The sequence below is a fragment of the Gymnodraco acuticeps genome, unplaced genomic scaffold, assembly GCF_902827175.1.
Source record: "Gymnodraco acuticeps unplaced genomic scaffold, fGymAcu1.1, whole genome shotgun sequence".
NCBI lineage: Eukaryota > Metazoa > Chordata > Actinopteri > Perciformes > Bathydraconidae > Gymnodraco > Gymnodraco acuticeps.
Window position 1 is genome coordinate 4282046 of NW_022990459.1, and position 13935 is coordinate 4295980.

Sequence of the window (13935 nt, forward strand, 5' to 3'; positions counted from 1 at the left end):
CTGAGTGTTTTTTTTTCAGGGAAAGGAGGACACCATTAATAAATATAAACTGCATTGTGTACTTCTTTCTTTTATTCCCTTTTCACATATATTGTTACAAACTTCCCAAAATATGATCCTGCACTTAGTTATTGTCCATTGTGTTCTTCTTTAAAAAAAAAAAAAAATGGTGTCTACTTGAAATGAGGGCAGAGTGAGACCTCCTGCCTGTCACAGCTGTTTTAGGGGGTATTTGCAATTTGTCTGGACATCAAACTGCCCGATGGATGCTGGATGCTGTTTGCCCATCCACTGACAATTATCACATGTGATACAAACTGGTAGAACAAAGTGTTCCCTGTAGCCAAAAGCCAAAACACGTACACATTCACCTGTTTGTTAGTATGCATAAGTGGGGTAGGTAATTCACTTCAGAAATACTTGTTATATTCCATGGAATGCTCTTAACATCCCGATAGCAATTAATGCTTTGACAATAAATACATACACACATTTCATCTGTGGAAGCCGTGGCGCTGTAAAAAGCACGACCAATTATTTTCACCGGCCCGACTAAAATAACTGGATGGCCTACCTGCCTGTCAGCCTTCCATGCACTATTGCCCTCATTCCATGTGCGCGTTCGTGTTGGAGGAGGGGCTCTGTAAGGAAGTCTGAAGGAAGGTGCAGATTTTTTCCGGCTGCGTACTTTCAAATTCTAGCTCACTCAAGCTGGTTTCTCCATTCTCCTACCTACCTTTCAGTCAAATAAAAAACTCGTTAAAAAGTATGCGAAGACCATTTAGTAGCAGAAGATTTTCTTATGTGGCACACAATATACCATCATATTCAGGTCCAAGTTGCTGCTTCACGGTGAAATTAATATGGAGGCTCCCCTATGCAGTGAACCCAGGTGGACAAGTGATAGCTGTTCCGTGTTTCCGTGAAGACCAGTATCGCTCAGGTTTCTGCCCCCACCTCCCTTACAGGCGAGGGGAGGAGAAAAAGGAAGTGAATTATAAAAACGACTTCCACCTCTCCACTGTAACTACTACAGCCGGTGACTCCGCATGCGGCCGCAGCCTCCACCGGGCACACCGGTTCCAGTCTGCGGCATGTCGGCCGGCGGCTGCGACGGGGCGGCGGACTGGCCAGCAGGTAGGAGCCTCGGGACAGAACCGACTACTGCTGCGTTAAGGCAGTCTGCTTCTTAACTGTGACTGAGGGAGGCTTTTTGTAGCTCTTTGGCTAGAAGAATAAACCAAAACAGACTACGACTACTAACTACTACTAACTAGGCTACTAGGCTACTACTACTACTACTACTACTACTACTTCTTCCAGAGTCTTCTGAACTGCTCGGCTGTAAAGTTAGTTTAATGGCTGACAGAAAGCCGGTTGTTAAGAGTAATGTGTTGATAACTTATGTTGACATTAGTGGACCATACGTTATTATGGTTGAGTAGCCTGGCTGTGGCCAACACACCGACTCGCCCCCAGCGAAGGCCCGTGTTTTGTGTCGATTCGTGAGGGCTCAGTGTGTAATCATGTCAAAGCTAACTTTTACCCATTTCTTTAAAAAAGTCAAAACTCATTATACTACTGCCATTTGTAACAAAACCTGCCACTGTTTATTTAGGAGCTTAGCATGTCACGTGGTTTCACGAGGCTCCTCTCAGCTGCTGCCCAAAGTGGGTCAGTAGATCACTAGACTGCATCATAAAACAAATATAAACTAGCTAAACAAAAAGTTGTCTGTCTTGCAATATTATCCGAATGAAATGTTATTACACAGAACATTTATTAGGATAGGATACTTGTAAGATAGGATACTTGTATGTTAACTTCAAGTGTTACACATCACTTTGATTTTCTTTGGTATCCTTGTCAATACTATAATCAAAGTGTATTTCACAATTATGTAAAAACATAACATTTTTTATAGTATCATTTAAAAAATACACATGCTATATGTAAATGTAAGAATTGAAAAATGTACAAACAAATGTTGTTTCTGAAAATCTCGCCCCCCATTCGTCTCTTTTCCGAGACAAATGTCACATTGTAAAGTAAACTTGTCCGGAGAGGGAAGAAGGCCAGTGTTACAGCATAAAATAAACGTTAGGTAAGACGAGAGCCCAGATCCCATTCAGCTCAAGTGCCTGTTAAACTTTAAACTCGAGCATAGCTGTGTGTGAGTGTTTTTGTGTGTGTGTGAGGGAGCAGGCTTTAAAGATCTCCCACAGTCAGACAATCATTCCTGAGTATAATATTAGCCTTTTAAAAATAATTACCACGAACCACTGCAAACACTTTGATGAGTCATCCTAATGTTAGCTCACAAAAAAGTTTGGATTTGAGGACTAAAAAGTTCTCAAATATTAATGGATCTTTTCAGGTTGTAAAAAAGTGCTACAATATCTTCAGTTGCAAAATATGACAAACATTAATATCGAGAATGCACAAATAATTGTCAATAATATAGATATAAGATATCTAGAATCTATAAAAGCAAAGACAAATACTTTTTATTAAAGTAGCAAAGTCAAGACATTACTTTGTTCAAAGCATTTGCTACTTAATAAAACCAGGTTAACTCTTCCTGATGAGCTCTTTTTATTCCCTAGCCAACAAATAAAAAAATGAATGGTGATTAACAAAAATAGTCTTTGTTAAGCTTTTGCCACTAATCGCTGACGGCCCGTCCACACGGCGGCGTGCGTTGAAGCTTCAACGCTTCTTCCCATTCACTTTGAATGGGGTGACGTCACGCTTTTCCGAACTGCATTGTGGTTCCGTCGCTTTGCTTTGCTCGTGTTGCTCGCTTCAAAAGTTGAGAAAAGTTAAACTTTTGAAGCTTCGACGGAAGCGCCAGCCAATCAAATCATATGCCAGTACAAGCTCTAGCCAACCAAACCGCGTGCTTGTGTATCCGGGGCGGGAGATTCATGTGATTGGTTGTTGGTCGAGTTTCAGACACGCCCACCGGCAAGCTTCAACGCACGCTGCCATGTGGACGCTGCGTGAAGGTTGTTGTTTCAGTGTCTCCTGACTAAGTTGCCTGTCTTCATATTTCAGATGTCTCGGATGGCTCCTCGCTGCCCGCCGTCGAGCTGCCAAGGAAACGGAAGGGAGATATGGAGGAGAGGTCAGGCCCGCATGTTGATATGTTATCATAAGTACTCCTTCCTGGTATAAAATAACCCACATTATGTCCTATCTTGCAGGCTTAGCATGGACTGTAAGATGGAAGATGACCTCAGCAGGTAAACAAGCTTCCTGGCATTCTTCACACACATTTGATAAGAGAAAACTGGCTAAGAGTTTGATTTTTCATCCCTTTAATTGCAGATCTGAAGAAGAGGATCAGCAAGTCAAAATAAAATGCTTCAGGTATTTCTATTTTTACATCAAATGACTCTTTGCAAAAGTATTTTGTTCTTTTGGATTGGTGTTATTTACAGTGTAATGTAGGAGCTTGTTCTTTATTAGGATCCCCATTAGCACTAGCATGAGCATTGGCTATTCTTCCTGGGGTCCTCACACACACAAAACATACATAAAACAAAACTGATAATTGAAACCATAATATAATTACACTTTGAAGTATATATTTCCCGCCAAAATGGATCCAGTTGGTACAAATGACTGATGTGTGACTGTTCCTACAGGGAACCTCACCGACAGATAGAGAAGCGGCGTAGGGACAAAATGAACAACCTGATAGACGAGCTGTCGGCCATGATCCCCGCCTGTCAGCCCATGGCGCAGAAGCCGGACAAACTGACTGTGCTGCGGAAAGCTGTGCAACATCTGAAAGCCCTCAAAGGTAACTCTGAACCAGCCTGGGCATTTTAAACATCAGTGGCCTGTGTTACCCTCCATCTCAAAGTGAGTGTCTGGTGTGTTTTCAGTCGGGACCAGCAGCGCATTTGCAGACTCGACCAACAAGCCCTCCATCCTGCCCCAGGACGACCTCAGGCAACTTCTGCTCAGGGTAGATCCTCACGGACCCACAGAAAACAGTTTAGAAAGATTTCAACACAACATGCTGATGGAGACCAAACCTATCTATCTATGAAATATCTCTATCTTTCTTTGTAGCAGGCTGCGGACGGCTTCATGTTAGTAGTAAGCTGTGACCGGGCTAAAATCCTCTTCATCTCCGAGTCTGTCTCCAAGATCCTCAACTTCAGCCTGGTATGTCGCACTTCAACATGATGAGCTATAAATACATATATGTCGTTTGACTTGAATCATATGGTAAAAAGCGTGAGTTATTTTTTAATGAAAGGTTGTTCCAAGTAGATTTTTGCCATTAAGTCTGTACATGTTATGTGTGCAAACTAAAGCACATGACACACTGTGTTGAATCTCTAATAAAGACTTACTGAAACTTTAAATATTCAAGGCCAATGAAGGCCACCAACCTCTGAGCTTCTTTTCCTTTTTTTATATTCCGTTTGGCAGCCAGAACAATAGCCACACCTGCTGAGCTTTGATACGGATCATAAACAAAGAATGCAGATAAGGAGGTGCATCAGGATACATAATCAAACTGAAAATGCAAGAAAAACTAAACTGGTAGCAGATGTCCTACAAAGACAACAACATACAGATACAGAGATAGAACATCACTACAAAGAGACAGGAACAAAACGAGCTAAACTACAACAACATCTCAATGTATTGGGTTCACAGTTGGAGCTGACTGGGCAGAGCTTGTTTGATTTAATTCATCCCAAAGACATCAACAAGGTGAAGGAACAGCTGTCATCTTGGGAGTATCCACAGGAACACATGATCGATGCTGCCAGTAAGTCTGTTTGCCCTGTAACGTCTAAGAAACTGTGAAATCTCCATCAAAGTCAAGATCACGGTTGAGACATACGTCAAAGGGAAATATGTCTCTGTGTGCGCAGCTGGGCTTCAGGTCCAGACGGATGCCCCCATCAAGCCGACCCACTTGTCCTCTGGAGCTTGGAGATCCTTCTTCTGCCGGATGAAGCACAGCCGGGTGGCGGGGAAGCAGGAGGAAAAGCACCAGCTGCCCTGTACTGCTAAAAAGAAAGGTGGGTTCAGACTGGAATCCAGCCATCAGGGTTTAAACCAGACCTATCATAAATGATCCTAAATCCTTCATACTGCGCCTTTTTATTGTTTTTTTGCAGACATGGCACTTTCAGCAGATTAAACAGAGTAAAGAACATTTTGTCTTTTTAAAGGAAAGAAAAATACCCATTTTCACAGGCAATAATCCCACCTTTTTAACATATTTAATGACTTTTTTGTACCTCCAGACACCTCCAGATACTGCACCCTGCACTGCACTGGATACATGCGGAGCTGTCCGAGCAGCCAGCTGGATTCAGAAGGGGACGCTGAGACCCCCAGCCTGAGCTGCCTGGTGATGCTGTGCCGGCCCCTCCCCCACGGCTCCCCCCAGTCTCCCAAACACATCAACGCCAAGCCCTCTGCGTTCGTTACCCGCTGTGCCATCGACGGGAAGTTCACTTTTGTAGAACAACAGTGAGTGACCCGATTCCACATGTGTAGAGGCTCATTTCTATTCACTTTCCATTTTCACTCGCACTGTTTTTGAAGCATCACAATCCTGAGAGATATGGAAAGTCAGAGTACTGAACGTCCCCCTGTGTCCTCTCTCTGTCCCCAGAGCCACCACAGTCATCGGTTATCTGCCGCAGGAAGTTCTCGGCACGTCGTGTTACGAGTACTTCCACCAGGACGACCTGCAGCACCTCGCAGAGAAACACAGGCAAGGTGATGGAGCAAAGCAACACAGTTCATCTGATTCTATTGGAGAAATTGGAAAATGTGTTGTTGTGCAGAAGTTCAAGATAATTGACCAACTTGTGTCCAATCTCTTGGCAGTTCTTCGAAGCAAAGAGAAGATTGAGACGCAGTGCTACAAGTTCAAAACGAAATACGGCTCCTATGTTTCCCTCCAGAGTCAGTGGTTTAGTTTCACAAACCCATGGACTAAAGAAGTTGAGTTTATCGTGTCTTCAAACAGGGTTATGTCGTAAGTAATGATACATTTATGAAGATGAGTGTTAACAACAATTTGGGTTTTAATCCTGATACAATCTACTCATCATGATGCCATAACAGCTTTATTCTTGGATGTAACAGCGTAAATACTCTTTTGCACCAGCAGGGGGCCCGGCCACATAAAAGACGAGGAAGCAGGCCGCCTGAAAGCTATGCAAGGTCATAAATACAGTGTATTCTGAGGATTCACAAAGGCTGTTATTTCTTTTGTATGATTTTTAATAAAGTTTGTTTTTACTCTGTTCTTCTTCCTCAGAGGAGATACCCATAATTCCCAGCCTTTCCAATGGTGTGGGCACGATGATCTACGCAGGCAGCATAGGGACCCAAATTGCAAATGAACTCATCGACTCATACAGGTGCATTGTGTGTCCATGTGTACAAACATGTTAACCTATCGCAGTGATTGTAACTTGCAACGTTCAGGGATTTTATTCATTGGCAAACATCTAAACATTAGATATCAGCAATAATATCTGAATGTAAATTACCTTAAATTCAGCGCATGTGTCATCACCGTAGGACTGCCTCACTATCTGTTGGCCTTATGGAGAAATGTGTTAAAGATGTCATAAGTGGTTTTAGGTGTATATGTCAAATAGGAATAGGATATAAAAAAGTATACACTGCATGAATAAAAACATCTATATCAAGCTTAAAATAATATTTCTAATTCATTTAGAAACTATAAATACATATTTACAGTATAGTATCTCCCGTTTTTAAGCAGGGTTAACTCCTCTCCGTCCAGCGGAGCTTCCAGTCCGTTTGGCTCGACCAATGAGAAATGTCCCCTGGTGTCTCCACCAATCAGCACCAGTGTGAGTGTCCCCTTGATCACCACAGCCCCTTTGGAGGCAAATTACACTTACAGTACTCACAGTCCTTAAACTTTTCCCTCATCACCCTTCACAGCCATGTTTTGTGTTTTATTGTTATATGTGTTCCTGTCTGTGTTTAGCGGCATAAGCATGGCGAGATAGTTTGTATGGAAATATATGTTTACTTGTAATTGTAAGCTAATGTTGGTGCTGTGTAGTATTGATATCCAAATTATCAAAACTAGTATTTTATACATTGTTTGAAGAAAATTAATCTGGACATGGGAAGTTATGATGCAAAAATATATAAGAATTCAATATAAGAAGCGGTAACAATATATTTAAATCATAATTGTAAAAAATAGATTGCATTCAAGGCAACTGCACACATTGCACCGGTGTAGGTACCATATCTGCACGGCCTACCAGATCAGCACGGGGTCCGTTACGCTTACTAATGACGCCACGCATTGGCTGTACGGCAACCCAAGAGGACATTTTACACGGCCAAATTCCGCAAAGAATATTTAAAAATAACAATCGACAGTGAATGTATGTTAGTGGAACTGTGTCAGGAAAGGGATATGATACATATTAACTTTCAATGTTATGCATTTCAGTTCTTCAATAACATTACTTAATTAACACTTCACTTTCCTGACACAGTTCCACTAACATACATTCATTGTCGATTGTTATTTTTTAATATTCTTTGCGGAATTTGGCCGTGTAAAATGTCCTCTTGGGTTGCCGTACAGCCAATGCGTGACATCATTAGTAAGCGTAACGGACCCCGTGCTGATCTGGTAGGCCGTGCAGATATGGTACCTACACCGGCATTGCACTGCACACAAATAGACAAAGTTAGTCAAATCTGTTTTTTAAAAAAAAATGTTTTTCTGAAAGAAGATATCAAAACGCTATAAATGTCAATACTGACCAGATCATAAACCAACTATGTTTGGCTGTTGTGTCTCGCCTTGATTACACACGTCATGGGAGACAGGTGTTTTAATGTCACGTGCCTTGTTTCAGGCGTCCAGCGGAGGGGGGGCAGCAAGCAGCTCATCACAGTCTGACTCCAGGACAGCAGCTGGCGCCAGCAGTGCGACTGCTGACAGTTCAGGTACTGTTAACAGGATTATGAAATATCCAATCTGAGGTGTCATCAGTTATTCTCTACTTATACACAAAGAATAATAAGAAACTCGCACAACCTTCCCAAAGGCGTAAAGAACTCTTTCAGTCTGTGGACACCCCTCCTCAAACTGATTCAACAGTATAGAACAATCCAACATATGTGCTCACAGTACATATGTGTATCTTTTATGAAGTTTAAACAACCATTCCTAAATCCTTTCAAGAATAGCCTTGAGTATTCCAAGAACAGTTTTTTAGTTGGGAAACCATGGCAGTGATTTCGGGTTTAGAGATCATTTCTAATTCTCACACCCAAAATGTTTCAATGCTACTGTTTGAGTTTTCCTCCTGAAGAGTTGTGTCTTGGCTCTGTTTCACCAGGCCAGGTGTCTCAGCTGGACCTGGATGGCATGGTGGTGCCGGCGCTGAGCAGCTTCAGCAGCGACGAGGCAGCAATGGCCGTCATCATGAGTCTGCTGGAGACGGAGGTAAACGTGGGTCAACCGGGGGACTACGAGGACTTACACTGGCCTTTCTAAAGAGTGCACAGACTTTAAACTCTTACCAGCTGGGGGCCGTTTCCTGCTGGGAACCCTCAGCGGATGTTTTATTCTGCGTCTGACTCGGATGACTACAGCTGACCTGCTGGAATTCTACCAAAGACTCCACCATGTACTAACAAGATTTAATGGGATTTATTGTTACTGTAATTACCTTGTTGGCCCCCTTTGTCTCTCACCTGGTTGTGAGGTTCAAGTTTCCCGGAGCTTGTTGGGATTTAGTGTATTCACGGACATATCAGCGTCCTCAGAAGGGTTCGAGCCCAATGAGTGAGCATTGTCTGGAGGAGGATCCCACTCCGCTGTGTGCAGTGCTGCTAGAGAAACGCCTCTAATGCACGTTTCCTTTTTTAAGTATCTGTTTTCATATGAAATGTGCACTTAAGGGCCATGCCTTACTGTGTTCGCATATCACATTATTCCACTGAACTCCTGGGAAAATATGAAACGGCCATCGTCTCAACAAGGACATGCTAACATGTTTTAGACCAGAGGTTATTACCGTCGTTTATACCCTTTCTTCTAACCCGTAAACCTTTTGAAACAACCCAACACTGCACTGAGTATGAACAAACTGTTTATCTCCAAATGTCCAATCACCACAACATCCTCTAAAAGGAAATGAAAGTTTAGCCCACTTTCACTCAGCTCTCCAGCTATTCTGGATCAGATGTTGGTGTTCTTTTTGCAGAGGCCCAGCAGAGACACATGTTCAGTCCCCCATTAGCAACAAAAAGGCCTGAATGCAGCCACAATGCAGCTAAGGATCTGAGCAAGCGCTGTGGCTATTTATTTTCTTATGACCTATTTTCAAAATAACCCGCTTAATGCCATTCATCAGGAGAGGGCATGCTAAAGGAAATAACATTTGATTTGACCCCAGAATAACCCCTGGAATGAATGAGTTTGGATTTCACTTTTACACTTGCCTTCATACTGCACCTGTAAATTGTTGGTATATCACTGGTTCCTCTAATATTGAAAGAAAATGATGATTGTGTTTCCTTGAACAAATGATTACCCTGACAAATGTCAATTGTAAATCAACCTTTATTCGGCTTACACGCAAATCTGTTGGAAAATATTTGCTGATGCCACCAGGGCCATTTATTGAACACGCCCTGCTGTCACAGGACAACATGATTGTTGTGTGTGCAAAGTGTGGTTGATGTATCTGCTGTAATAAGGAATGAAGGTATTTGAAAGTAAAGTTTTTTTCTTTCATAAATTGTCTGAACTCTGTTGTGTCTAGTTTAGATATTGTTTTATAATTTAGCATATTTGCCAGAGGCAGGAATCTCATGCAGTACTCCTTATTTGCTATTCAACTGAATTCATCATTTGTTTCCAAAATAAGCACATTGTAAGGAACCGAACAGTTGTCTTTTATTGTTACTCATTGAAACAATACGGAAATAAGGAGGGACAAACAGCAGGATCTCAGTGTTGGTTTTTGCACAGATATGTACATAGTTTTAAAAGTGTGACTAAATGTTTACTCTTAATCAAAGGCTGTTAAGTTTTTATCTCTTAAAATGGCATCCATTTATTTTAAGGTTTTTTATTTTTTTGGCTTTTAATATAACATAGAATGGGAAATGAATCGGGCACTTTTAAAACAATATGTTTCCCTACTGCATGTAAAAAAAATGTATTTATCTAGCCTTATTTTATCATAAATAATATGGGTTTTTTTTATTGAAAAAATATTTAGAGTGAAAATCTACAAATGTCTTCTTTTTAGTGCTGAAAAACTGAAGCCAATGTAAATATGTAGACTGTGTGTCTGTCTCTCTCCTGTGAGCAGTCTGGAAGAGCTTATCTGTCGAGTAAACTAAAGCCATCATCCCCTATTACCCAACTTCCTGTTGCTGCTTTCCAAAGCACCAAATCTGTTTAGGTGTACACACAGCTCATTCCTGTTTCTGCCACTGAAGTCGTGTCATGACGCTGTGATGAATTACATCCCTCTTTTCTCTCGCCTCTTTAGCACACATTGAAAACATGCTCTGCCACCAACTGTTCCACTAAACCAAAGTCTCTTTATTCAGCTTGCATGGCAGTCTTATTATAATACAACAAATAGTTAACAGTCAATTATTTATGAAAGGCCGTTTAATCCCCCCCGTCAAAAAGTGTAAAGTGCAGTTTGTTGGTGTGCCTGCAGCTGGAATGAGCCTGGACACAGTTTATGAATGTAGATGCAGTAGAGCAAGGGAATATCAGATCAATGTAAATGGTCACAACTACAGCTGACATTTGAAAAGAATTCAAGTGTATCAGAGTACATAGGTCCACACTCGTTTCTTATCTCGCTGCTCAAACATCAATGCATTTCTGGGTCGGACCTCCTTACAGAGAACCCTCGTTACATCACACAAGATGTTTAAAATGTTTTCCTTTTCAAGCCAGCCTTTAAACTAAGAATGTTGTGTTAATTAGTTGTAATTATTCTTCAAAATACTGAACACAGTACCAGTCAATTGCCAAACATAAATCAAACTTTTGCCATAGATAGTTGGGACAGAATAAATTGTGGCAGTACAAACATGTTTAACATTTAGTTCACAATTCTGGTGAGAACAAAAGGATACATGTAAAGGTCCCCGATTATACTCTTTTTCAACAATATATTATAGGTCTCAGATGTATACACTACGTCTGTGATGTGGCTCGAAATACCAAACGGATCATTGTAGCATCCCATAAACCCCTCGGTTTCAGCCCTGTTTCAAAAGTGCAGATTCTGTTTCTGTAGCTTTAAATGCAAATGAGCTGCTGCTGGCCACGCCCCTCTGCAAGATGATTGGTTAAAAAAAAATCACAATGGTGCTCTAGGAGGAGATTCAGGTGATAAGGTGGACGGGTGTTACCTTGTTTTGTTATTGGCTAAGGGTTGGACAACCCAAATCTGATCAGCTCATTTTCAGCCAGGTTTTTATAGAAATGGATCAGGAGAAAAAGAGGGAAGATTTTTCCTGAAACGTTCCGAATCTCTTAACACAGAGGGGACATATATTTATGTATAAAAGATATGAACATTTGGATTTTGCATAATAGGTGACCTTTAAAACGATCCCTGTATTATTAGCACACACTTGCATTCAGAGTCTGCAGCAACAACATTTAAATCCCGCCAATCTGTTTTCTCCACGCAGTGTGGGAAAGTATCAGCAGGGAGACCAGGGACAGTTGTAACACCTTCAATATCTCCAATCACAAACAAGCTAGAGTGATGAAACTCACTCTGCACATGCGCAGTTAGATGGTAAGATCGCTGAGAAAAAAAAGGAGCCATGTTTGAATTTCTCGCGTAAGACATCAGCAAAAGTGTGTTTGAGGTAAAATATTAACTCAAATTATATGATGTATTTTTTGGATACTGTCTTGAGTTCAAATGTCAAGGAATCCAAACTAGTATTATTAGAATCACTGTTTTGTAAGCTACAAATATAACTAGCTAAATATGGGTCAAGCTAGCAATCAGGCAGGTTCACAGGTGGAAGCAAGACTGGTGGTCCTGGGACGGTTGTAACATGGCACATTTACTATGATGGCTCATTTGCTTGAATGATCAATTGTTCATTCAAGCATACAGTTGTATTGTTGGTTGGTGTGCATTGTGCCTGTAAAAATAAACAGAATAACATATGTACATTAGGCCTTAAGTGTGTGTGTGTGTGTGTGTGTGTGTGTGTTTACAGTATGTCAGAAAGAGGAAGACAGACAGGGGAGTGCCACTTGCTCTGCTGCAGAGGGCCTCAAATGAAGTTGAGAAGGGCAAATCATTCAGGGAAGTGGCAAAGTCCCTGGATATATGCCATGTCACCCTGTACCGGTTCCATACAAAGAGGCTGAGGTTGGAGAGTCAGGGATCACAAACACCCCCAAGAGTAGGCTACTAGACACCAAAGAAGGTGTTCTCAACAGAGCAGGAGATGCTTTTGAGAGACTACCTGATGGAGGCAGCTGATTTATATTATGGTCAGCTCAAAGGAGGTAGGTCTACATCATTAAGGTAGAAGCACCTCTCAGAGAACAGTGTAATCCTTCACAGAGGATGCTGCTGTGTGTGTTATCTGTTATCCTGTTCATTGTTTGATGGAGGATGTGTGAAACCCCATTCAAATCTTGTTGCCTTAGAATTTGACAGCTTTCCCTATTTGTTGTCATGTAGTGTGAAAAAGGTAACCGTTATTAACATGTTACAACCGTGCCTGGCATGTGTTACAACTGTCCCTGTACACAAGGACAGTTGAGTTAAAAAAATATATATACATTTTCCAACCTGTACTTACTTCATAAAAACATCTTAAATACATTGTTTCAGTAGCTGACATAGTGATAATGTATAATATAGCAAAATGGCTATCCTATTGTAAATGGTTTTTTACTTATTGGGGAAAAACCCAAAAAGTGTTGCAACTGTCCCTGGTCTCCCTACTTATTAATAAGATCTGTAAAGTGACCCCAAATCTTTTGTTACCTCACAAGTCCGATTTCAGAAATTCATGTTAATTCTTAAAGCAAACATATAGACTGTATTTACATGTCTAGATTATATTTGTGGACCTCAGTAAGGCTGATAGGGATCCTTTTATAGTAACAAATTAATACTGCTGAAAGATTTGCGCTACCTAAACAGAGGCGGCCATAGTCCTTCCAGAATTAGTCAAGTCCAACTTCCTGTGTTCCCTTGTTGACCGGCTACTTGGAACTTTCTTGTAATTTCTCTTGGAGTTTCTCTACATAACTCCTCTTGCAGAGATTGCAGCAGCAGTAAGAATTAAAGAGACAAATGTAGTGTTCAGTTCCTGTTTAGTCCGTAATGCAGGAGAAGCAGCATGCAGTAAAAGAGGGTACTGCAGCTCTACACATGTTCTTTATGTCTCTCTGGGAACATTGCATCCTTTCTGTGGGAGAAAACTAGGAGGAGTAGGAAGTCTCCATGTGTCCCTTCAGCCTCTTCCCCAGGAGCTACTGCCATGGCCGCTGTGGTGTCGGGTTGGGGTTGGGATAGATGGGTGTCGGGTTGGGGTGGGGCGGGTAGGTTGGGATAGGGCACTGCGCCATGAGGTGTGGCTGCACGTGGGGGATGGAGGACGGGTGGTGGAGGTAGAGCGGGGCGGAGGGTGCTGTGGGAGTCGGGACTCTCTGCAGGACGACATGGGGGTAGAGCTGAGACTCGGAGCGGTAGAGTCCGGGAAGAGACGCCTTCAGCAAACTCTCCTGACTCCTGCAGGGGGAAAAGAGCGGGAAATTAGGCAGGAAGTGGAAGTAGAGATAGCCAGTCATCCAAATATGTAAAACTTTGAAAACCGGTTTAAAATAAGTGCATCTGTTGGGGACTATTTTCAGCGGTG

General features: G+C 41.8%; 2 protein-coding genes across 7 annotated transcripts in view; one reads left to right on the forward strand and one right to left on the reverse strand.

Annotated features, from left to right (window-relative positions):
• The first annotated feature begins 644 nt into the window (after positions 1-644).
• Positions 645-9948, forward strand: LOC117552469 (aryl hydrocarbon receptor nuclear translocator-like protein 1). Of its 6 annotated transcripts, none has more exons than XM_034225935.1 (17): positions 645-1137; positions 3058-3127; positions 3207-3245; positions 3331-3372; positions 3651-3808; positions 3894-3976; positions 4087-4179; positions 4681-4795; positions 4902-5051; positions 5280-5508; positions 5654-5760; positions 5872-6022; positions 6155-6210; positions 6308-6410; positions 6779-6872; positions 7908-7998; positions 8394-9948. In XM_034225935.1, exons 1-17 carry the CDS (start codon positions 1050-1052, stop codon positions 8549-8551), a joined length of 1827 nt encoding a protein of 608 aa, XP_034081826.1. In that variant the 5' UTR covers positions 645-1049; the 3' UTR covers positions 8552-9948. The 6 variants fall into 6 exon arrangements, with proteins under 6 accessions (XP_034081826.1, XP_034081828.1, XP_034081823.1 ...); XM_034225937.1 differs by having other exon boundaries at positions 6782-6872; XM_034225932.1 differs by having other exon boundaries at positions 646-1137; positions 4084-4179.
• A 641-nt stretch (positions 9949-10589) lies between these two features.
• The window catches only part of zgc:162331 (uncharacterized protein LOC793007 homolog), a 31764-nt gene continuing 28418 nt past the window's right edge, over positions 10590-13935 (reverse strand). The window contains exon 6 of the mRNA XM_034225939.1: positions 10590-13808. Within this exon, the coding sequence (XP_034081830.1) occupies positions 13550-13808 (259 nt within the window). The 3' untranslated portion in view covers positions 10590-13549. The remainder of the gene's footprint in view (positions 13809-13935) is intronic.

Coding starts and splice junctions, on each gene's coding strand:
- LOC117552469 (XM_034225932.1), top strand. CDS start 1,050: ATGCGGCCGCAGCCTCCACCGGGCACACCGGTTCCAGTCTGCGGCATG. Junction 1,138..3,057: donor GGCGGCGGACTGGCCAGCAG/GTAGGAGCCTCG, acceptor TTCATATTTCAG/ATGTCTCGGATGGCTCCTCG. Junction 6,873..7,907: donor CTCCACCAATCAGCACCAGT/GTGAGTGTCCCC, acceptor GCCTTGTTTCAG/GCGTCCAGCGGAGGGGGGGC.